The 25,587-nt window shown below is 37.8% G+C and overlaps 1 protein-coding gene across 12 annotated transcripts in view; it reads left to right on the forward strand.

The window, feature by feature from the left end:
* SENP7 (SUMO specific peptidase 7) overlaps positions 1-25,587 on the forward strand; it is a 45,773-nt gene that overhangs the window by 16,740 nt on the left and 3,446 nt on the right. For all 12 annotated transcript variants that reach the window (XM_082337710.1, XM_082337717.1, XM_082337714.1 and 9 more), the window contains 17 exons: positions 3,560-3,675; positions 4,444-4,607; positions 5,569-5,929; positions 6,524-6,681; positions 7,692-7,838; positions 9,330-9,363; positions 10,208-10,381; positions 12,664-12,926; positions 13,994-14,127; positions 15,358-15,474; positions 17,013-17,132; positions 19,366-19,458; positions 20,332-20,540; positions 20,973-21,025; positions 21,360-21,397; positions 21,628-21,696; positions 23,935-24,085. In XM_082337710.1, the coding sequence (XP_082193836.1) occupies positions 3,560-3,675; positions 4,444-4,607; positions 5,569-5,929; positions 6,524-6,681; positions 7,692-7,838; positions 9,330-9,363; positions 10,208-10,381; positions 12,664-12,926; positions 13,994-14,127; positions 15,358-15,474; positions 17,013-17,132; positions 19,366-19,458; positions 20,332-20,540; positions 20,973-21,025; positions 21,360-21,397; positions 21,628-21,696; positions 23,935-24,085 (2,401 nt within the window). The remainder of the gene's footprint in view (positions 1-3,559; positions 3,676-4,443; positions 4,608-5,568; positions 5,930-6,523; positions 6,682-7,691; positions 7,839-9,329; positions 9,364-10,207; positions 10,382-12,663; positions 12,927-13,993; positions 14,128-15,357; positions 15,475-17,012; positions 17,133-19,365; positions 19,459-20,331; positions 20,541-20,972; positions 21,026-21,359; positions 21,398-21,627; positions 21,697-23,934; positions 24,086-25,587) is intronic.

Below are 25,587 nucleotides of genomic sequence, written 5' to 3' on the forward strand. Positions count from 1 at the left end.
TCATTTCTTTTCACATTAATCCACCAGCGTTCTCAGTCCCAACAGAATGCCGTTGGTTAAGGGCTCTGTGTGTCCCCTCTCATTCCTTAACATCTACTTTTCCTCTTTTCTTCCTATATTTAAGTTGACTGAGCATTACAGTAATGCTTGACATATAAAACTAGCAGAAATCAGATACTAGAATTATATAACATTTGTTTTGGCCTCAGATGGCAGTTGAATTCAGAATAAGCTGTTTCCTCTTGTCTTTTATGGCTGCCTCTGCCTAACAGCAAAGTATACGCAGGAACAAATAGCAAGAAATTTGAGGGAATAAAATAGAAAGAGGAAGGCAGAGAAAAATTATTTGTGAGGGCAGGAATAATCAACAGTTCCAAGGTTAAAGAAATCTTAAAAATTATTGAGAAAAGTAAGTCATATTAATCATTCTCATACATAAACATCTTAGAGAACCTAAATTAGTATGAATTCCTTTCTCTTTTTCTGTTTGATTCCCATTGCTGCTTAAATTAATCTGACAAAGCTCCAATTTAAATGAGGGATTTAGAACAGTTTGTTAGATTGTCTCATTTTAGAAGCATTACATTTGTTGCTAATAAGTACTTTTCCATAACTTTAGACTGACTAAAGTGTGGGGAGTTTGTTTGGGTTGTTGTTTTTTTGTTTTGTTTTGGTTTTGTTTTGGTTTGGTTTGGTTTTTTTTTTTATTACAAAATATTTAAGATCTATGATTTTTAATATCTGATTTTTCCACTTGGTATTGTTTTGGATGATGGGAGAGAGGAGAACATGAACTCTTGTATGTAACTCTAAATCTGAGGAAACATCTTGCATATTTTTTCAAGGTCATATCTGAGGGGCGGCTGTTGAGTTTTATGTTAAGCACAAGAATGGTTTGAACTAGTCAGGTTTTTTAGTAGTTGGTGTACTCAACTTGCTTTAGATTTGGAGTGGTTCATTGCTTGAAGGATTAATTTTCCATTCCTGTGATATGCTTTTCTAATGTATTAAGTAAAAGGCTTGTTATTAGCGGGAACCAACATTAGGAGAATTTTCCACCCCTCCCCAGTGACCAACCTGTTAGTGCAGGTTGTAATAGATATCACATGGAAAATGGAGAATTTAGGAATTATTTCGACACAGTTGTGGTTTGATCCTGGTCACCTCTCTGTAACTAAGCTCTGTGCATAAGATACACTTGGCACTGATTCTTTTGGGGTCTCTTCTTTCAGAGGAGAGTAAAAGCTCCCCGCTTATGATGGTTATGCATATATATGTTCATGGCCATATAGAAATTATTTTGTATCGTCAGAGTAGCTAGAACGCACACTCTATTTTAGTAAAAATCGTGCCAGTTTTGTACTATGGAAATTTCATATTAAGTCAAAGAATTGTGTATGATCAGAACAGGGTGGTAATAAGTTAACCTTTCTCTATCAGCTAGAACTGGCTGCGAGCTCCCCATTTCCTTTCCTGCTTTTGGTATTACAGAATTGGTGGATTTTGCATTGCTTGTTCACTGCAACCCAGTGTGAAATGCATTTGCTTAAGTCACTACTGACCTATCAGTATAACTGATGAATTTGCGATAGATCTTAAATGTAAAGAAATTTAGGGTTTTAAAGTGTGTTTCATACTTGTTTCTCATGGCTGTTGAGAACACTTCAGTATATACTGCCATAGCTTCTTAGCTTATGCATATATCTGTTAAGAGGTACATTTTAAACTGAGGTATCAGCAAAGATTGGAAGTGAAAATAGAATGTGCAGAATTTGTGTATAGAGTAAATATGTTTAGGGAAGTCTATTAGCTGAAACATTCCTTTTGAAATGTTTGCTGTTGTTGAAATGCCTGAATTATGATGTTGGTGTAAAACAAATGCTAAACACCACTTAATGGTTTTGTATGGTCTTTGAAGGCAGTCAAATCTATATAGCTGTTATGCATACAAATATTGAAGTTCAGAGAGATGTGGGTTCCAAAATCAAGTTTTCTGTAGTGAGGTTATTCCTGGACTAGAGCTGCCTCATCTATGGAAGACTCTGTCTTGTTCAATACACATAATGAATAATAGTGCTTACCGAACAGTTTTTCTGTATATGGTCCAATTCATGATTCTTTGTGAATGGAACGATAATCAGTAATTTCTTCACGGTGCTTATATACTGTTCATCACTGTAGTATCAGAGCACTCTGGAAATCCTTATTTGTCTTTACAGTATTCCCAAAGAGCAACAATACTCCAGTCTACAGATAAGGCACTGAAGAATAGGCATCTGTTCAGAAAGTGTTCAATGGTTTTGGCTGTCTAGTTAAGAGATATCAAGAATGTTTCTTTCCCATGGTTGGTGATGTTCCTTATGGGTCCAGGCTCAGCTGTCAGTGATTTCAGTCATTGCGATGATTTCTTAGCTCTTTGCCAATTGGAGACTGCAACATTATGAGTTAGGTGGCACGTTATAAAACAATGAACACAAAATCCCTTTGGATTAAGTGAGGTGACAAAGGAGGAATGGAACAGATTTTCCAGAGCAGCATTAAATTGCTTTATCTATGAAATCTTCTTTGTTTCCTTTTTTATTTTCCAACTCTCACAGAAAATGAAGCAGAGGTCATGAAGGTTAGTTTCTTTTATCTTGTAACCCTGATAAATTTTCAGAAGAGAAGTCTTGCATACTGAATGTAATTAAGTTAATGTGAGAAAATATCACATGAACATATAAATAAATGTTATCCTAATGCATACACTGGAAACCAAAATACAGTTATGTAGACTTTTGTCAGCTGTAACTAGTCTCCAGAGAAGTTGAGAGTATGTTTACAAGATCAGGCCTCAAATGTGAGGATGTCATACAGGTCAGTCTATCAGTACCTCCTGAATATATTCTCCTGTTTATAAAAAAGATTACTTTCTTGTATGTCCTTCTTTTTAGAATGAAACTACAAACTCATCTGAACACCTGTAGGTTGCCTAGTTTCTTGTATTGTAATCCTTTTCTGTTTCTTTTCTGTTTCTTCGTCATTCGTGTCCCGTCCCCCCTCACCTCCTTCAAAGGCCGTTTTGAGCAGGAATTTCTATTTCAAATCTTTTCTCGTTGCAGGAACTTACTCAGTGGATTCTATTAGCAGTTCTAAATCTAAATTAAAAATATACTACATTGCCTCATTCGTACCGCATTCATGACAAAGGCAAGGATACACTCAACTAACTGTTGTTCTCTCTTTTTTTTTTTTTTTTTTTTTTTTTTTTTTTTTTTTTTGTTATGTGTTCTTGTTGCAGTCGTGCTTTACAGGAAAATAATATTTCAGTGTCTGATGTCAGGCATGTCAGATTTTCATTCTTTGTGCCTTTTAGAAGCATCCGTTTCGTTAATAATGTTAGAGTATCTGTGTGTTACCTGTTAGAGGAACTGAATTAGTTTGTGTTTCATTTGCCAAGCTCCACATGCTTACAAGAGAGGCAGAAGTTTGTGGTTCAAACAACACTTGTTTCTGTTGGGATTTTTATTCAGTATTTTTTCAAAAATTAAAGATAAGTCATAGTTAATATTCTTTCCAGGTCTGAGCGTTGCCTGAGAAAAACAGATGATGATCTGTATAGATTGACCAAGACTTCTAAGGAACCAGAAAAAAATAATGTCCTCGCTTTTAGAAGGCGGGAGCTGCAGAAGAAAGGTTTGTAGTGAGCAATACTCTGGCATTTAAATATGAATTTTGGAGAGTGTTGGGAAATTTTCTTTTTTTAGTCTAGTATTATGAGGAGAGCACAGAAATAAAATAGACATTGCACGCAGTGTATGCGTTTCCTCAAAATGCATTTTTTTACAGATATGGTAAAATATGTCAAATAGCTGTTTTTAAATAGGAATAAAGCTATGGTGAATCAGATCTGTGGAAGAAAGAGGAAACTGAGGGAAGCCTCACTGCACCATTATAATCCTGATTTTATAAAAGAAGTCTTTTATACTCAAGAATGTAATACGTTAAGAATGCTCAAATGGTTTGTGTACCCTGCTGAAATGTTTATGCTATATGACAAGATTTGTATTTACGGCTGAAAAATGATGAGCTCTATGCTGAGTCTCTAGGGAGAATGTACTATCTTTTTAATGCTGGTTGGTAATATTTGCAGATTAGAACCAGGAACAGAATATTCCATCCAGCAGAAGATAAAAGAAAGACTGTGGAGTATGGAGTGCTAATTCTTACTTTGAGGGGAGCTATGAATTTGGTTATACCCTTATCTTAACTAATTGTGCCATAATAATCTTTCCTTAATTATTTTAGGGAATATATTTTGGCAGCCACACACAATTAAAAAAGGAAAGAACTATCATGGAAGGTATCTGCTTCCATGCACTTTATTTAAGACATAATAGATATGAAGAAATACAAAGGTTTTTAAAGATAACCCATTAAATAACTTTTTTTTTTCTGACACAGAAAACAGGAACTACGATGAATTGGAAAAGAGGCGTAGAAACGTGAACAGCACCACTCTTAGTCAGAAGGAATATTTTGATTCTGAGAAAAGGAAAAGAAGATCTAGTGGCCATATTTCTGATGATTGTAATGCACACATTCCAGAAAAATCACTTCTATTGTCCGTAAGTTGCACTTAATTTTAATGTATGTGTTTGTGTACACACATGCACACACACTTCGGTAGCAGCAGTAGCGACATCAAAAATAAAACAACTATACTAATAAGTAGGGGATGTAAGGACACTGTTATACCTGCTGAGGGAAAGTTGTTCAGTGGCGCATCAAGAAGAGTGAGTATATGTACTTCTGTCCACAACATCAGAATAGGCTCATTGTAGCAGCAGGGTTGAGAGAGATGAATGACAGTGTTTCCTTCAGATGGGAGCATGGAGTAAACCAATTTTGGAAATAAGGCATCTAGCTACGTAAGTGAAGCTTCTTTCACAAATGGTATAGAACTAATTAGGAACTTTGATACAAAAATTACAGAGTGTACCTGGTGTTATTGAAACTTCGCAGATGTCATCTTTCTCCTTCCTCCTCAGTCTATCGTACCCTTCCCTAAAGTTTTATTCTTATCTGTCGTTAAAATTAAAAAAAAAAAAAAAAAAAGAAAAGAGACTGAGGGAATCAGTCGGTCAAGTACAAACTGTGATTTATATTCAACCATTTGAATATAATAAAGGCATCTCTGTAACCTTGTGATTAAAACCGCACAGAAGTAGGTAGTTGCTGAGTCCTGTTCCCCCAGTTGACGAAGCCACACATTTGCAAAGTAATGAACATCACTGGTGCTTGTCAGTGTCAGACAGTGAGAGCTGCTAAAAAATCAGAAATAGTTTCTCGTTCAGTTTGAATGGAGGTCATAGCAGACTTTTAAAAGGTTGTCCCTCATACCTTTATATCATAACCTTTGGAATACGAGGAAGGAGAAATTACCCTGACTTGAGCTCTAAATGCAGCTGCATTAAGCTACACTTGTTTTGTCTAGCACATAGCTAAGTCTCGGTGATCATTGATCTGAACCATCATAGAAATGTCAAAAAATAAACATATATCCCATCTCTGATTCCTGTTTTCTAGAAAGAGCAAAGATTGAGTTCAACTTGGTCTCCTGGACACAGAACATCCTGTGAGGATGGACAAAGTCGCAGATCTAATACAATTCTGGTGCCGGATTGTATTCCGCAGCCGTTGGAGGGAGACTCTAAAGACACTTCCACCCACAACCACTTAAGGCCTGCTCACAGCTGCACAGAGGAACCTGGCTCAGAGTGTCTTCCCAGAAATTTGTCAGAGAAACAGCTTTCTGCCACCAGTGAGGACGTGATTTCACCACGAGTTAGTACCATCAGGAAATTAAAGATGGACACATCACAGTACCTGAGCAAGCTGCGGAACAGAATCTGCAGGGGTAATCGGCAACTTGTTTCAGTTGACCCAAGTATGTACTGTGTATGTACTGTATCTGTGCTGCTGATAATTACTATTGGTATGCTTAGGTACTAGGAGAACTCATGCATGACTGACTAGTTGAAACACATGGAACAAAAGATTGAAGACAGAGATCACGTTGTTTGTAATGTATTGTGCGGATTAGAGAACAGTGCCTGGTGCCAGTGTCCTCTGCTGGAGTGTAGAGGGTCTTGTACTTGAGAAACAGGATAGACAGCAGGATTTTCAAATTCCAGTCCTTATTTTGCAGCTGATTTTGTGGCTATGGAAAAACCAAGCTTGTACTTTTTAATGATGCTTAAACTGAGAAAAAATATTCTCTCTTCTTTGAAGCAGCTATGTTGTGGCCTGTTTCTTTTAATAGTCAAATAATTTTGAGGATCTTGGGTAAAAAGTGTTAAAGATACAAAGCAGTACTTGTTGCATACACTTTCATGCACGCAGACCTTGACTGGTTTGGACAATGTACTTTAATATTACGTACTGGAAGAGAGAATCCTTTGCTCATCTGAAATCCACAATGAATGAAATATTCTCAAGTCTGCATCTTGTAGTATATGTATAGTTCTTTCTTCCTCTTTAGTTGTCCTTTCCAGTGATGATGAAGATGGACCTTCTGAACCAAAACGCACAGAGCTGCTGCAGGATAATATCGCTGACAATAAAGAAACAGACCAACAGTCTGACTTCTGTTTCTCAGCAAAGCAATTGGAAGACGAGACGGAAAGTCATGCAGAGCAGGTAATGCAGTTTTTGGTCTATGTGTTGTTATGCCAACCCTTTAATTTATTTCTCCAATGTTTATTTTTTCTTGCATGTTAGAACAAAAGTGAAATGCTTAGACCAGGTGTGATTAGTCCCAGCAACAAGCAGTAGCTGCAGTAATTTATTTCACAGATAGAATTCTGGACAGTCTTCAGAGAAGATCTCTGGCTCTGAAGCTTGAGTGTTTTTGCAACATACAATGTATTTCATATTTTGAAAATAAATATTTGGAAATGTTTAATATTGCAAAACAGGAAAGATCAAATAGTAGTCTGAGCTAGAGGTGAACATGATGAAGATACATATGTCTGTGAAAAGTTTTTGGTTTTTTTTTATTCCCCCACACAAAATTTTATATTGATTGTAGTTCAAGGCAGTAGTTTCTTCTTGTCATCCAGTCCTCTGCTGTAATTCAGTGCATGGAGAATTTCAAGGATCTCTGTTGACAGCAGACAGAGATAGGGTAAAGTTCCCTTTCCTGTGTGGCTAGCAGTGGAATTTGAATCTAAAACTAGCCATAAAGGTTGTTGCCTCATTTTGGACTTGATTTAGCCTTGTGCTGCTTGCTTTCACCTGGATTTGGGTTCTCTCTGTAATCCTGAAGCAAGTCAGAAAAGCCATTGCTGCCTCTTCTCACAGATGCATCATTTTCATCATAAGCATTGAGTTGGATTCTGTACCTCTGATATCAAAATGGGTATTTTTTGTTGCTCTGTTGTTTGAGTTTTTACTTGGCTTTAGATTAGTAAAGAGCACAGGTTATGTCTTGGCAATGCGAACTTTAGAGGTGGAGTAAGACACTGTTAGACCCTTAAGGACATTGTCAGTAATGATCATAACAACATTTACAGCATTTTAATATGGAATTCTTACATGGAAGTTGGCTTTGGGAGTAAACTCTTATAAATGTAAAGAGAAAATGCCTAAGGTTACAGGAGGGAAGTATCTCATTTAAATCCCTGTAGTAAAGATACTTTTTTTTCCAGTTTTTAACAGAGTCAACTGAAGATAAATGTCCTATCAGCTTACCTTCTGGAAGCACACCTAGAAAACAGATGAACCCAGCACTCGATGTTGAATTTGACAGTCTATACATTGGGAAATATAAATGGTTATCAACAGGTCCTGCTAGGGTAAGTTGTTCTATTATGGTGATATTTTGAGAATATTTTAAAAAATTCTGGTTAAGCAAAGCTAGTGGTACTTAGTGTGGAAGCACTGAGTTCTGGTCATTGTTGCATCAAATTCCTTTGGCTAAATGATGGAGTGTGTAGTCCATTACCTCATATGTTTGGGTTGCTGTCAGTAGAAAAGCTAACTGGGATTTTCTATGGCCCCAGTTTTCAGAGGTAAAGGTTCTGTATAAATGCTGTACTGGAACAGAAATCATACTGAGGAAGCTTTTCATGAATTCTAACAGAAAATAATGGCAATGTTAGAGTTAATGTCCCTTGAAATAAACACCAATTACTTTTCTCAGAAATAGTACAGCTATTAGAATAAAGTAATCCATAGTTATCAGAGTTCAGATACTTAGTATGTGCTAATCTTTCCTTTTAAACAGAAAATTGCTTGTTTTGTAGCTTTAAAGAGCATAAAAACAACGCTAAAAGCATTAGTGCATAGGCAACATGCTACTCACAGGGTGTAAAAATGTAAGTGAAAGTGTACTTCAAATGGAATACCAGCTGCAGGAGTTTCAACAGGTCTTTGACCAGGCTCATTCTGTATATTGCAATTGAAAAATAAATGTTTGGATGTATATATCTTTTTTTTTTTTTGCTTGCAGTAAGACATTTTGAAATCTTGGATTGTAATAATAATTTCAACTTTTCACAAAACAGCGGTTTTGTACAGCAGTTCTCATGCAGTAGTGGAAACATTTCAAGGAAATTTCCTAAATTAATATGCCAAAATCATTTGAGGGATGAGTTAAAACATTTTTAGAAGCAATACTTTTAGGTGGAAAGTGGAATTTTTCCTTGGACTGTGGTAATGTAGGAGAACCCTCTTCACTCAATGTATATGACAACCTTCTGTCAAAGTGACAATAAAACACGCTTTATTTAACCAAGTCTTTTTAACATGGCAGCAGTGTAAGTGGAAACTTTAAAGGCCTTTAATTCAAAGGTTAACGTAAATAGCAAAGTAACACCCCAGTGTTGGACCGTTTATATAGCGTCCTTAATTCAAATAGTGCAGCTGACAGTCTTTATTATGGGGTACTTACAAATAAGCTCCTCTTGTCCCAAGTGTTAATAATTTTTTTTCTTCTTAAGGAGCCTGTAGGCAGCTCTGCAACTTTCTGCTTATTTCTCAGTGCTGAGCACCTTTGGAAGTCAGTTTGCTGTCCTTTAGATTCTGCAATATGTATTTAGGAGTGGTGTTTTAGGTGAAATAGGCAGTATTAAGTCTCAAATTAAGCATATTGGACTTGGCCGTGTTAGGTTAACAGTTGGACTCAATGATCTTGAGGGTCTTTTCCAACCTAAATGATTCTGTGATATTATTTTCAGTTTATTTGGCTATAAGCAAAGAAGGATGTGCAGATAATTAAAAGTTCTTACTTTGTTTTAATCAATTTGTAAAAGCAAAGTATTTATATTTTTTTAATCTTCTTTCAGTTTACAGTCAAGTATATTATGATCCCATTTCAGGGTAAGAAAATTTTTTTCTTTAGCCTTCTCTTAACTATATCTTTAAAGTATTGCATTAAAATACTCAGTATATATTTATATTATAAATAATTCATAATAATAATTTATAATTTTTGCTTTCACAAAGACGTTAAATAATTTTGTAAATCTACATTTTTCAATAAATAGAAGTATCAGTGTCTATAGTGTAAGCATTAATAACTCTAGCAGCTTCTTACACTTTTAAGGTGAACTTGTAGTTCTAATGGTCTTGCTTCTCACATTCCTGCATATATTAAGTGTTGAACTATAGTAAATATGACTATGCATGTTTTGGAGGTGAAACATTAATCTTTTCAGAGTAGGGTTTTAGACCCTTAGGTTTATTAAAGAAAAATGTATGGGTTGAATAAAGCTAAGAGGAATATAATTGTAGATTTGCATTCAGTCCATTTTCTGAAGCTGATGTGTGGTTTCTGTATCTTATAGGAGAAGGTTTGTGAGCAGTTCTGAATTGGATTGACTAAAAGCAAATCGGAGTTCATGATTTGCAATTTTTTTTCTATATTTGTAGGTATTAACTGTGGTTATTCTGAGCGAAAATACAGTTTTTTTCATGAAGAATCCTGCATTTAGATGTTTAGCTTTTGGTGTTATGATTTGGTAGCTTTGTTTTACATAGTTTGATATAACTGATTTAAGTATTAAATTCTCAACACATTTTATGTAATACCAGGAATAAAATCTACAAGTACTGTTTTAATACACTCTGGTCATACTTAGTATGTAATTACTATAACATGTATGACTTTATAATTACCCATGGCTGTGAAAGATATGGTTATTTTAAATTCTGTTTTCTACAGTGGCTCTTAATAAGAATATTAAGCTGACAGTGGATACTCTGGATCTGAGAAGGTTTGGTTTGTGGAGAAGCGATGGTGGCTGTTCTTCAACAACAATAATTTTCCTTTGGTTGTCTGTGGATTATGGAGAAAAGATTGAAACCCAATTAGGAAAGTTAGTTACCAGCAAGCCATGTGAGTAATCTCTTTCCTTAAATGCAATGAAAAGGTCTAATATATGGCATGTCACTAAAGCAATTATTTTACAGTTGTGCTTCTGGAATACTGAGAAAAGCCTATAGCTTTCTAAAGATAAGTTGGTCAGTTTTGCTTTTCTAAAATGCCTCCCTATACTTGCATTTGGAAGAAAAATCAAACATAATGTGATTCAAAACCACCGCTAATTAATAAAAAGACCTTGTTAACACAGTTCAATTGTAATCTGTGCGAGGAGGCCTTCTGAAACTAGGCTTGTGTCTAAAGTATCTCTCCCTTTTTAAAATAAGCGGGATGTTTTAAGTGTCCTTACTCTTGAGTAATGTCTATGCTAGATGAAATGCTTGGCAGATAAAGGTTTATTTGATCTTTGACAAGACTGCATTGGGCCATTGCATTATTACTGGAGAAAATTTCCACTAAAGGCCGAATGGGCTATTTAGTCTGTAGGGTCTTAAGGACTGGCTCTATTTGCTTTTCTAGCGTGAAGGTCTGTAAAACTGAATATAACTTTTGCTCAAATATTCAGAGTGGCACAATCACACAAGGTTTTTACATTAGAAAAATCATTGGAAAATGACATTAGCAAAATGATGATGTCAGAGTTGCCTGTGTGAAATTTAACAGTATGTTTAGCCTGTACAATCACCACCTATATGAAGAAAAATAAGTAATGTTAACTTTCTGTACAATCACCACCTGCATGAAGAAAAATTATAAGTAATATTAACTTTACATAAGGAACATGAGTAGTTTGAAGTGAGATACTGTGTGAAATTTTAGCAATGAGTTACGTGATGGAAGTTTATCAAAGTTAGGGGTAGCTTCTATAGCTACACAGCTCCCAGTGAAATGAGTGGAATCTGAAGCTGTGAGGCACTTCTTAATCTTAGGTTTATTTATATTAGAGGAAAATATATTGTGCTGGATCTGACAGCCTGAGAGGGGCGAGGCTGCTGTAGCTTCGTGTCCCCGGGTCCAACCAGTAGCAAGGCTGAGGATGTAGTCCCAATAGGTAGAGCACACAGAGCACAGACATACACCACATATATACATAGCTGGCCACACAGATAACACAGACACACAGCACTCGTACAAACACAGACAGCACCCACAGCATCATCCTGCTTCCCCCTCTGGCTGAGCAGGATGGAGGCCCACTAGTGAGAGAATAGATATGTATACATATATATATATATATGCATGCACGCACATATCTACAAAGTGGATCTCTCTGTTGGCTGGGCTCAGACACTCAGTCTGCCCCATTGCTGGCCCTGGATCCCAGTCTGTCCAGTTGCTGGCACCTGGACATACAAGCCACTGAGGCCACTGCCAGTTGCTGGTACAGACGGTCATGCGCACGCGGGCACGCAGCTGGCCAGGACCCCCTTGGTCCAATAGCTGACCCCCCTGTGCTCTCATCCTTAGAGGTACACAGGCAGTCTCGCAGCCAGAGCTGTCCCTTAGGGGCCTGCTCACCCCTGGGGCTCCCAGGACATTTCACCTATTCACCTAGTTTGGCTCGATCTTCGCTAGCAATAACACATTTACTTGCCCATGCGCGCTCACTCCAGTTGCTGTGCTCAGACCCCTGTACACACACATCAGATAGAGAGTTCCTCACCCAAGAGAGTTAGAAAGGAATTTAACAAGAAGACAGGACAGACTGTGCTGATCAACACACAGGGCGTGGCCAGACAAGCGTACTGACCAGCAAAGTATTTAGATGCGACTGGTCCTTTTTATGCCCTTAGCCCTCTGTTTTCCTACAGTGGTTCCTCCCCAAATCATCTAAATGCCTCCCTTTGCCTGCCTTTGGTCCTTCCCTGAAACATCCCATAATAAGTCCTGTGCAATCCCCAAATGCTCTTCCCCTGCATCCCATCCTGTGGGCCGTACACCCCAGCAGCAACCCCCCCCTCAGCCCAAATGCTCTGGCATTGACTCATCTTGATGGGTTTCAGGTCTGGACCCTGGGGCTGAGGCTCTCCTGGGTCAGCCCTGGGAAGGGCCCAGAGCGGGTGTCCCTTCCTCCCAGTCCTTAATTCGGGTTCCTACCTGCCATTGTGCCCCCGTGCTTCTCTGGGCTTGTGGAGGTGGGCCTTTGGTGGGCTGATGGCCCCTGTGATGGCCTGGGAGGGTATTATTTGGGCTCCCCCTCCTGCCGTTGTCTCTCTATGCTCCTTTGTGGGTGTGCAGACAAGTTTTTATCACATAACCTAATAGTTAATACTATCCATTCTCTCCTTTTTTTGCAGCTGAATGTAGTGAATTTGTATTTCTTGAACTGTCGCAACCACTCACAGAATGGGAAGAAGACAGACTGACTGAGCTGATGATAGATGTGAGCAAGAAGAACAGAGCACCAGATCTCCCTGACTTTTTGTCTTTGAAGCAAGCATTACCCTTGTTTAAGGACCTTTCTCCTGAAGAGAGCTCTTTTATGAGTTACAGTAAGGATCTACTAAAGCAATGTATGCCAAAAGAGAATACCTCAGATGCTCGTGAGCCTGCAGTTCAGGTTAGTGAGTAGCTGTTGCTTGATTCATCACCACCTGTCGGCATTCACATGTTCTAGTAAATTTTAGATCAGCCAGTTGCAGAAAATAAATTCTTTCTTAATCCATAGCTCAAAAAAAAAAAAATCAATTATGTTTGTTATTTCTCTCTCACAATGGGACAAGATTTGCAGTAAACTAGATTGTGTCCACAGAGGGATAGTGTATAGATCTCATCAGTAGGTGACAAATACTGAAGCTTTAGGTTGACTTATAGTTGCGTATGCCTAGAACCACCAGGATTTCCCTTGTGGTGTCTCCAGGGCAGCAAGTTGGGAGTTAATCAAGTAATGAGTGATAGAGCCATTTTTCAGTTGAGCTGGAAGTGAAGGGGTGTAGCAGAGGAGGAGCTGTGCATCTTGCTTGTTCCAGACACCTCTAGACGTTCTTGTGGGGGCTCCACAGCTTGAAATGCGAAATGATTCCTAAGGTTGCTGAGGAGATGGGGCTGTGCAAGTTAATGTGTTGATACATCTCCCTCTGAGGAGTAAATGTCTCAACTCAACCCCACATCATTGTCACTTCAGAAATTACATATGTTTGTTCCCATTAGTAAAAAGCATGGGGACAACAGGTCAATCTGGCTATGAAACTAGGAACTTAAAAATTGAGCCAGCCAGTTCAAATCTGTATCATTTTTAGGCAAATTGTTAAGAACTAGATTTTCAAACTTTCCAAGCATACACAGCTCCTAGTAAGACAGTCTGATACTTGTCTCCATCCTTTCAGGTCCTGTTTCTTCTCCAAAACCAATTCTGCATCACTTGGCTGAATAATGCTTAAACTGTTTTAGAGAGAGGTTATGAACAGATGAAGACCTGTCATCATTTTAAAGGGGACATAACTTTTTTATTGTCTGAGCAGTGGCATATTTGCCTAAATACTGATGTTTAGACTTCTGTTCTACAGCAAGATTCCTCTTCAGTGATGTAGGGTACTCCTGTGGGCTTCAGGTTTCATTTTTGTGTGTTCTGTTTTGCATATCGAACTGTGTAATGCTTTTTACTATTGTTTGGATTTTTTCTGGTAGGAATCAAAACCAAAAGTGGTCAGGCCCAGTTATGCTCTTGCAAATAAACAGAATAGTGGTTGCTATTCTATCTCTCTGTCCTCTGCACTGAATGAAGAATGGAAAGAAGTAAGAGAAACGGGAGCAGTTAAGAAGTAAGTATATTTCATATAAATGAGAAGGTGAAAATAAAACAAATGGAATAAACAAATTGCAGGAATAAAAGCATTCTCTAGTTGATTTGAAAGTGGTGTGTGAAAGATGCTCCAGAAATCTAAAATATCACGAAGTATGAATGTAGTTATTCCTGTTTCCAGTTAATAGTTAACAGACAAAATGGGTGTGTTACAGGATGACAGAAAATCTCACAGAAATTCGAGAATACCTGAACTGTGACTACAAGCTCATATCATGGATGCATCGGTGGGAGGGTAGGGACCTCATGGCCTCTGTGAGTGTCCATCTAAGTCCATATCACAGGAAAACTATTGCTAACTTAAGCTGAGCCTTTTTTTTGAAATCTAAACAATGTTTTCTTTCACTGTTGTGTCACACTCAATCTATTTATAACTAGTTTGTCATACAATTTCCTAGTTAGTACAGGAACTTGGTTGACAAAAAACATTAGAAAATGAGAACACACAAATGTGTCATGCAGGAAGATACTATGAGAGCACTCACATGCCTCAGTTCTGTCTGCACTAGCCTGTTAGTCCTCATACTTCTAGTACTGCAAACATTAGTGAAGTAAATTGCTCTTAAGGACTTTTGCCTTTTGCCATCATCACTGTTTTTACTGACAGTATAGCAGTTGCTTTTGTTTCTGCAACAGCAAAAATGCTCAGTTCATGGTTCCAGTTAAGTAATACGGTTGTTAATCTAGAGCTTTTTAACTACCTTTTAAATACTAGCGTTAGAAGTAACTTGGACAGTTTCAAACCACTTACAGTACATTATCCTGCATGGTGCGTAAACTCAAGTTTCCTGCTTAGAAGTGTGGGAGTCCTTATTGGAGTCTTAATGAACAGAAAATCACTGTTCATTCATACCATTTGAGAATATGTCCCCTAGTATTTCTTCCCATTTTCTATAGCCATTTGTCAGTTACTTTTATCAAAAATAGAAAAACAAGATGAAGGTAAAAATAATCTTCTTTTCAAAAGTTTTCTCAAAATTTCAGTGTGCAGTGGGGTGCATATTTCTTTTGTAACACTTAACTATTGGAGGAAGAAATGGTAAAGGACTTTTGAGTTAGTCAACAGTTTTGAGAACTACCACTTTTAACAGGTTTTCTAGAAAACCTGTTACATGTGGAACAGCCATGCTAAGAAGAATGCCATATAAACACAGTTTGTCACTGTTATAATGTGATTTGTGTTTTCTAGTTTAATTGTTTATCCACCCCCACCTGCAAAAGGAGGACTGGGAGTCACAAGAGAAGACCTAGAGTGCTTAGAATATGGAGAATTTCTCAATGATGTCATCATTGATTTCTATCTTAAGTAAGTATTCACAGCCTTAATTGTACCCTTCTTTCTGGGACTTGATCTGGACATGAATGTTACTGTAAATGTTGGTCACTAAATACGGTACAACAATTTTAGAAGTAACAGTACGATGAATTTGTAAGTTGGGTGCTTTTTTTAAAGCTTTTATGTATTCTCAGCAGTTTCATTTGTTTCAGTTTTATTCTTCTTGTCCCTCTAAAGGGCTGTGATGTAATCCAGACAGAATAGCTGGGGGGGGGGAAAGCTTCTTGGTGACCTAACAGAACAAAACGTACTGAGCAGTTTTAGGCAGGTGTTTGAACAAAGTAGAGGGTCTGTACTAGGTAGTTTATTTACTAAGTTTGTATGAAGTGGAGCATCCTCTGCTATTCTGTGCAAGAGTTCGGGAATCCTTCTGATACACAGCTCCTGCAGAAAGGAACACAGCTAATACCTCTTGAGGAAGTTGTGCTTGGCTTACCTGCTTCATGCCATCCTGCTAAAGTTGCTTGTGAAAGCAAGTTTTCCAAAACCAGCATTGTGGGCCACTATTTCCTAAAGCTGAGGTTTATTTTCCCTGTGCTTACTTAAACCTAAGCAGAATTCTGGCTCTTTTGAAGGTTGTCTGCAAGAATTCCATTTTGCTTGGCATCCAGCATGGCTGTGGTAACTGTGAGCAATAGGAAGCCAGTTAAAACTTCTTGTCTAGAGGAGTGGGAAAGGAAATGTGTACCAGAGTGTTTCAATGTGGTTTTACAGCAAAGCCACCTGTATTTTTTTGTAAACTAAAATAAATCATGCAGCATGGTCCTCTCAATAGCTGTAGCTTCATCTCGCCAGAAAAGGAAGATTTGAATAAAGGAATTTAATACAATCATTGCATAAACCCCTCTGCTTTTGAAATTTTTTAGACCTCCCACATTCTCATTTTTCATTGTGTTGCAAGCTGTGTCACGTATGTTTCTGTTGCCCAAATCATCAGGTGAAGCTGGAGGCACCTTGTCTAGCGTGACTGCAATTATGAGAGCTGTGGCCTTCTAGGATGACAGAATAAACACTCAAGCTGATGTTTATAGTAAAATGATCAACAGTAAAATCATACAGAATGAGTGCCTGTAGAATATTTCTCTTGACTTTCACATGCATAACCTGTAGAAGTAAAATGGACAATTCATAGTGCTGAACTGTTCTATGCTTTTTGTATAACACTCCATAGGCTTATACTAGGTTAGGTTTTCAAGCCTGTCTTGATTGCAAGGGCTAGAAACCTAACTCTAAAAATACATTCAGAAGCATCGATACTGAAGCACAAATCTGAGATAAAAAAATAACTGTATTCTTAGCAGTTGCTTGGCTGTTATGTACTCTGATGATGTCCACCCATGTGCATATTGAAAATAGAAAAGTTTGGCATGATTAGTGGCTGTGAAGGCAACTGATAGTAAGCATAACTTGATTATGATAAGTCATTAAAATAATTGTCCTTTTTTTTTATCAGTAATGGTACTTTCTAGAAAAGGAATTTAATAATTTCCTTCTTTTTTCTTTGGTAGATACCTGTTGTTGGAGAAGGTGCCAAAACATCTTGCTGATCGTACACACATTTTTAGCAGTTTCTTCTATAAGTGCCTGACCAGGACAGAAAAAAACTCTGAGGGGGATCTCAAAGTTTCGTAAGTTCATTTTAGATGCCATTATGACCAGAAATAAGCTATCTATTGATGTCACTTGGAAGTTCTGCAGATCATGTCCGAATTAGCACATAAAATAGTAATTGGTGTTCTCCAAAGGACTAGTAGTTAAATGTTGTAACTCACAATTGAAGCATACTAGTATTTTTCATTAAAATCTGCCTGTGATGCATACTTAGTATGAATGAAAATGTTACCACCTTTCTCCAACTTTATCTGAATCTGTACTTCAGAAAATTATTTATATATTTTGATCTTTTTATTATAAACTCAGAGTTTTGCAAGGTATGCATGGTTTTTAAGAAATTGCACTTCTAAAAATATTTTTAGGTCTAGCACATATTTTATTTTAGATATTGGTAATAAATTATTGTCCAAATTGTTAGTAAGAAAATTTTCTTACACACCAGGTTTACACATTTGTTTTTTAACACTTAAGCATACTGAAATTGGAGAGTTTCCCAAAAAGTTATCATTAAGAGCTCAAGAACGCTGTATCACTTTGTGTTTCCAGCTAAGACTGTATAAAGGGTAGGACCATCCCTAGCACACTTTCTGTTCCTTCTCAACACTGATGTTTGAGAGTGGAGCTTGCCCTGCTGCTTCACTCAGTGATGATCTGCCAGTAACTTTAATTCTGTTTTCATCATTGAGATAATTGAAGGTTTTTTCTGTTTCTCTGAAGTGATTTTTCTTCTGTTATCCATGAAGTCTCCAGGTTTTTCATTCTATTGGCAAATGAGGCCACCTGCGCAAAGAGGTGTGCCATCTTGTTTGTGTTGCAGTGCTGGGTGAAAGCTATGTTAAAGGGAAAAAAATGCAACTTCTGTAGTATTTTCAAAGATATCTCAAAAATTCAAGGAGCTGTGCTTGAATGTCTTCCGTCATTTTACTGTCTTCTGACCCTGAATGTTCTGAGGTGGAAACAAAATTATCCACGTTAAGAATGCTGTTGTGCCTTGATCAGATTCCTTTTACAAGGCTGGACTGTCCGTAACCTTCTTGATGAACTAGAACGGCTCTCTTAATTCACTGTATTTCAAGACCTGTAGCTGCTCCGGATCAGGAGATAGCTTTGGAAATTCTTGGTTTGTGTTTGGGCTTGGATACTTATGTGGTGATTACAGGTAGTTTGGGTTTTGTTTGTTTGTTTCTGTGGGGTTTTTTGGATAAATGGATAGTGGAAAATTTGGCTCTGTACAGTTGTAGATTAAATTAATCTCAACTGATTTAGCTACTTAACTTAAAGGCCCTTTGCTTCTCTTTCTTCACACTGCTTAGGTAGTAGATTAAGAAAGCTCCGTCTACAGGTGCTTTCCCAGGCTGCAAACATGCCTTCCCCTTTTAAGTTCCCAGTGCTTCTAGAGTCATGTAGCAGAGGAAGTTTGCAGCAAGTCTTCACTTAATGCTGGCCCACAGCAGCTTTTTTTCCATTCCTCATTTCTGTTCTTCCGTTCCTCCTACACTGAAGTTACATTTTTTTGATCACAGATCAGGATGGATTCAGAACAGTAATAGGGATGTCTCCTGAGTAGAGTGAATTTTGCTTTCTGATCATATTGGAGCAAAGTTCTATGAACCATTGGTTTCTATTTCAACTTGTGCAAACTAAGAAAGCTGAAAATCTAAATTTAGGTTTCTTCTCAAATTTTTCTTATTCTCCTAGTATTCTGTCCTCATGCTTTGTGTCTCTAGGACTGGAGATAAAATGTGCTCCAGCATTTAAAGCTCAGGGCTGGAGGGAATCTGTTTCAGTTCTGGCTTTGCTACAGGTGTATTGCATGACCCTACGCAAGGCATTTAGCTTTTTCCTCCAAAAGATAAGGTTGTTTAGACAGGCCTTCAAAAGTGGTATTGTGAAGTTTAATTCATGGATGTTTGTAAATTGCTATAGATCTGTTTTTACACTGTCTGGTGTTTAGTTGAGATTTTTGCATTTAGTGTAATAAATAATAATTGCTGGATAAATAACTGCAAGAAATCCTTTCAAATCTACGGATGATTTTTTCCAGAAGAGTTTAAGATGGTTTGGAAATGGCTTGTTAGTCACTTGGGCTTAATGGTGTGCTGATTTATTTTTTCTCTGTCTGGGAAATTTGAACAGTAAATGAAAAACCCATTGAGGGATTGGGAAGCTGTAGGAGTACTAATCCCTATACCTTGCTTTAAAGAAAAAGAACAAATCCGAACAACAATTGTTATTTGGTTTCTGCAGAGCAGCACAGAGAAGACACAGAAGAGTAAGAACATGGACTCGTCATATAAACATCTTCAATAAAGATTATATCTTTGTGCCTGTGAACGAGGAGTAAGTCTATATGTTTTAGACACCTTTTCTAATATTTGAAGATTTAAATATTTGAATGTTGTGGTGATAAAAAGATTTTTATCTGTAAGGCTTTTTAGGCTTAAGCTTGGATCATTGGAAATGAACATATTAGATTTTGAAGAAGTAACAGGTGTGGAATGAGTAATTTTGAAGTCTCTTCAAAAGTTAAACTTTTTATTTAGTTGTCTTCAGTAAACTTTTCATCTTTTGTTTTTGTTTTACTGAAAATTGCTTATATGTATTTTTCAAAATAATTTGTGTGTCATTATGATGATAGCTGTGCACTTAAGTAATATTTCTCTAAAGAAATCACAGCAACTCATAGTGTTAATCTGTCAGGAGTAGTACTTCCATGGTCTGTGCCTTGGCCTGGTTGAATAACTGACCTGCAAACTCCAGTAAAACTGAAGTCATTGAGAGTTAATCTGCAAAACAGCTGCAGAAAGAGATAAGGATAGAGGCATGCCATACCCTCAGCTATATTTAAAGCTGGGATCACCATCGCAGATTATTTTATTACTGTTTTTTTTGCGTTTTTTTACAGTGTGGGATGGGTGGTGAGACACTGATAAATAGCTGTGGTGGGTTTGTTGTTGTGTGTTTTTTTGTTGTTGTTGTTTTTTTTTTTTAGAGGAATTGGTACTTATTTTTGCTGTTATGCCACAATGCAAAGTAAAAAACAAGTGAGAGGATTATTGTGAGGTGCCATGAAGGAACATGGCAACAATGGTTATGTGTCACAGAACAGTTGTCCATGAGCTCTTGATGTTATAAACACTTTTGATATCCTTTTCAGAACCAGATGTTATAAATTTTTGACGTTTTTCCCCCCCTCTCCCCACTGCTGGGCAGGTCTCATTGGTACATTGCAGTTATCTGTTTTCCTTGGTTAGAAGAAGCTGTGTATGAGGAGTGTCCCCGTCAGAATTCATTGTATCACCAGCCTCAGTCTCCGCTTCAGGCAGAGAGTGAGAACACTAGAACTGGTTCAGTGTTGGCCTTTCCTGGTAACTGCAAGGATGAAGAAGAAACGGATGCTAACAGAAGTTTATTCTCAAAAGGTAGGTAATCAAGAAGAAAATTATGTCAAGCCATATACAGTTCTAATAGTGTCTTAATTCTTGAAGGAGAGATATGATGTCTTAAAAAGTATCTTTCACGTCAAGATGGATGTAATATGTTTATGTATTACCATGCATAGCAAGGACTGCACTGCATTCTTCTTGTCTGCAACTCTGGAAAATACTGGAAGGGACATGTAAAATCAGTGGCTCAGATCCCATCATGAGTGGAAAGTTCTTGGATTTCAGTAAGAATTTTATCAGGAAGGCAGGCCCTCAGTAACTCTGCTATTTGAACATTCAGAAGGGAAGCAAAATCAGTTTATACTTCACTATTGTATTTTGAATACTAATAATCATGAATTTGAAAATGAAAATATTTCAGTTAGGAAATGTATTCTTAACACTTTTTAATTTGTTCTTTTGTGCTAGGTGGCAATGAAATTGCTGCTTCTGCTTCAGTCCTGGATGCAGGTATTTCTAAAGTAAGTGCCTTTTTGTACTGACAGAGGAAACATCTATTACTCTATTTCTGAAGGCTCTGAGACTTGACCAAGTGATTTTGCATCATCTTTTTTGCAGCAGCTGTCGATGTTTGTGTGGCCTGCAGCATGTGCAAGGCACTTTGAATTAGCCTAAAGTCCTCTTTTGCCTACCTATGTTGCCTGTGCTATGCTTTCACCTGTTTTTAAAAATTATTTATCAGTTTCTCTTTCTGAAATGGGAGCCTCTCTGGTTTTACCTTTAAATCTATGAAGACATTTGAGTTTATAATTGTTGTAGTTTTTTTACTGTTATTTTTATTTTCTCTTCTCCCAGATCTCCCTAAGTAATTCCAAAAGTCAGATTTGTAAAAGGTACGTTTCTATTTTCATACTAATATCTTATCGTTAAATTATATTAAGAAATTCTGCAGTCATTCAATTATTTGTCATAAAGCCACAGCTGTAGGAACTTGTCCATTTTTGTCCATGTTTGTTCAGATATTGATGGTCTTGTTAAGCTGTATTCAAACAAAATATTTGCTTCAGTAGTGTTGGTAATGAAAGAGTACAATGATTTGTTTGTTTGTTTTTGTTGTGTACAGGCCTTGTATACTCATCTTAGATTCTTTGAAAGCTGGTTCCGTGCAGAAAACAGTTCAGGTTTTGAGAGAGTAAGTAACTACAGTTTCTATATATTAGAAAGAGGTGCTGCTGGTCATATTTCTATGTTCAAAATACTTCTCTCTATAAAGGTGTACATTACTAATGTATTACCGTGCATAGCAAAGACTGCACTAAAGGAAAATCCATAAAGACCCATGACAAAGAAAATTGTAATAGCAATACAGAGGCTTGTGTGAAAAGCCTGTCTTTGTTCTGCAGCCCAGATATAATGCAGAAATTGTAAAGTGGACAGTCTTTTTGAAATTGGAAAAAAAAAAATTAAAAGTAGAGAGGGTTTTTGGTTTTTTTATCCCCTCCAGTTCAGTAATGGAGGGTGTTTTTAACAGTAGAAAAACAGATTCTTTAAAATGAATACTTTGAAATTTAAATGATTAATTTTCCAAAGGGCTGCTCTTCATGTTTTTGATGGAGCTTACAGAATTGCATTGTTAAATCCGCTCCTATCTATATGCAAAAAAGTAGAAGCTAGACTGAAGCTGTCTAAAAGCTTGATGTGTCAGTATAGTTATATCAGAATGGTATAGTTTGTTTTGAAAAGTGAGAGTAAAAATATATTTAGTCTTTTATGTGATAAGTATGTAAGTATTGGAAGAACATCTCCAAACTTTCAGTACTTTTACACATGCCTAATGACTTTAAAATCTATCAACAACTTTTTAAAAAGTTGCTACTATTAAATATTTGAAGCTAAACAGAATTGTTCTTTTTGTTCTGTGTTGTATCCACTTCACTGAAAGGAAGAAATATCTGCAAACCAAATAGTACATTCTTCTTGTAAAAGTAAGTTCTTCAAAATACTGTGTGAGGGTTAGATGAGAATCAGAAATTTTTGTGAAACCATCTTTTCCCTAGGTAGAGAGGCCTCCCCACCATGTATGTCTTGGGAGGAAGAATGAAATAGCTTTTTTTTTTTCTTTTTTTTTTTTTTTTTTTTTTTTTTTGGTCTCTGTGGGATGTATTAACTTAGTGCTCTATGCTTTGAGCTGCTTCTGGGGTTGAAATTCCAGAGAGGGTGGTTTCCTGGAGTTCAGAGAGATGTCATGAAAGAGGTGATTTATGGAGTTGTGAAATCAGGGAAGTTTAGGAAGCAGACCTCTTATTCCTTCAATTTGCACTTACACCCTGAAAGCAGAAGTTTAAGGAAACTGACACAGGGATTCTGTGACCTCTTCTTTCCTTGAATTGATTTTTGTTGTGTTTTAGGCAGTGGTCAGGCTCAAACAAATGAATTTGAAAGCCTACAGTCATAAGTTCTTAGAGTTTGTAGGGATTGTGCTTCACTGAACAGTCTTTATCTTTGGATTGTTTCATGTTTGCCTTTTTTTTCACAGTTGCTATTTTCCCCAAAGGTGTTTTGGGTGTTTTATATGTATTTTTATTCTCAGAATTGCAAGGATTTGGGGCTTTTAGAAATCAAACACAAAGTCTGACTTAATGTATATATTTTTTTTTTTTATTCCCTAAAGTCAGACTTATGTTTGATTTTTCACAAGCCCTGAGCCTTTGCAACTCTGACTAAAGTCAGCAGAAAAGTATAGGTAACTGTTGCCTTTGAAAATCAGACCCTTATGCTTTCAATCCCATCTTCAAGATCAGTGGCCAGCCCAGAACGTAGGGCCAATGAGTTGCTACTGAAGCACAAGAACAATAGAAAAGCCCGATAACAAGTAAGTCGTAATCATTAAAGAAGTGATCCCTTAAGGTTTTTAACAAGTCTTTATATACCTTGTACACTAGTAGGTTGCAGGGGTTATGTTGGTGCAATTGTAACTGAAGTTGTCAGGTGAATTCTAAGGTTTTTTTAGTGGTTTGCTTAGGTTAGAAAACCACTGCTGGCCTCTTAGGATGAACCCAGGAAAAATCTGTGTGATAGCCAGGAAAGATTACTTGAGGAGTTCTTTTAGTTAAGGTTTAAAAATATCATGGTATCCTAATAGCTTGAAGAAAATCAGCACAAATAACTGTTTTTAAATAACATCATGTGTCTTTCTGTTTCATATATTGCATATTATGTGGTAGAGATGCCTCTGAGTGCGATAGAATATCGGATGCTGGACACTGTGCTTTTCCTTGTATGAATTTCTTTGACAGATTCTGTGAAAAAAAATGGTTAAAGCTATTTTAGCTTTTTGGCCAGTTCCAGAACAATATTGAGTAGTATCCCAAAATACATTGAGCTTGGGAGTTATTTCTCAGGTATTTAATCTGTTTGCTTTCTTTTGTAGGTACCTTGAAGCGGAATGGGAAGCTAAACGAAAAACGCATCGAGAATTCAGTAAATCAACTATGATTGACCTCTGTCCCAGAGTGCCTAAACAAGACAACAGCAGCGATTGTGGGGTCTATTTGCTGCAATATGTGGAAAGCTTCTTCCAGGTACAAACGGAAACTACCTTCCCCTTTCCCCAAAATCACCTTAAACCCCAAAAAACTATTTCTGAGGGAAACAGCCAGACACAAAAGCCTGTGATGCTCGGCCTCAAAAGTGTCAAAGCCATTTGAGGAAGAGGAGATAAACCCCATTCTTCAAGTAGTGGCAGGGGTCTTTGTATCTGGAGCACAACAGTTTCTCATCTCTGTTTGTTGGGAAATGTTTCTGACCCTGTAGTTTAATGTTGCTTTTACATCGACACACGCAATATCCCTAACTATTTGGGTGTATTTGTGGTCTATTCAGTTTACGCATTTCTGGCCTACAGATGTTACAAAGGCATCTTTTCTGCGGTCTCTTCTTGTAGCCTCTAAAACTTTGGTCAGCTTGTGCATTGGCCTTTGAGTGGCTCTGCAGGCAGCAGCTTCTGCAGAGAGAGGGGGGTGGAATCCTTAAAAGGGAATGCACAGAGCTAAGGGAGCCTCCCTTTCCTCTTCAGCACATACCTTTAAACATCTGCAGATGCTGGGCTTCAGGCACTGTCTTTTAGGGTGTCCCCAACTCTTCCTCCCCTGATCAATGCATTGCCCTCTTGCTCTGTTGTTTGAATGGCTCTGCTTGTTTGATGCTTTTACATGTGGTCCATGTTTTCTCTGAGAGTCCTGTGCGTGGAAAGCCTTGTGTGGGGCCTTGGCCAGTGGACAGATTTTTCTTCTGTAGTAGAACAGATCGCCATTCCAAAGTGCCTGCACACTCATGCTCGCAGAGTGGGGAATAAATGTGAGGAATTAGAGATCTGCGTGCAGTTGCAGGGCTATGATCTTGTTGAGATCACGGGGATGTGGTGGGATAGCTCACGTGACTGGCGTGCTGTGATGGATGGATACAGGCTCTTTTGGAAGGACAGGCTGGGAAGACAAGGAGGTAGAGTTGCCCTTTATGTGAGAGAGCAGCTGGAATGCATGGAGCCCTGCCTAGGCTTGGATGAGGAGCCAACTGAGAGCTTATGGGTAGTGATTAAAGAGCAGACTAATATGGGTGACATAGGAGTGGGCATCTGCTGTAGGCCACCTGATCAGGAAGAACAAGTGGATGAGGCTTTCTACGGACAGCTAGAAGCAGCCTGTTCACAGGCCCTGGTCCCTGTGGGGGACTTTAACCACCCTGACATCTGCTGGAGGGACAACACAGAAGGATATAAGCAATTCAGGAGGTTCCTGAAGAGCACCGATGACAGCTTCCTGACCCAAGTGATAAAGGAGCTAATGAGGAGAGGTGCTCTGCTGGACAGCATACTCACAAGCCAGGAAGGTCTGGTTGGGGATGTAAAGGTCAAAGTCAGCCTTGGCTGCACTGACCATAAGATGGTGGAGTTCAGGATCATGAGAGGAAGGAGCAGGGCAAAAAGCAAGATCACAAGCCTGGACTTTGGCCTCTTCAGGGATCTGCTTGGGAGAGTTCCATGGGATAAGGCCCTGGAGGGAGGAGCGGTCCAAGAAGACTGGTT

Source organism: Platalea leucorodia (assembly GCF_965183815.1).
Source record: "Platalea leucorodia genome assembly, chromosome: 2".
NCBI classification, from domain to species: Eukaryota; Metazoa; Chordata; class Aves; order Pelecaniformes; family Threskiornithidae; genus Platalea; species Platalea leucorodia.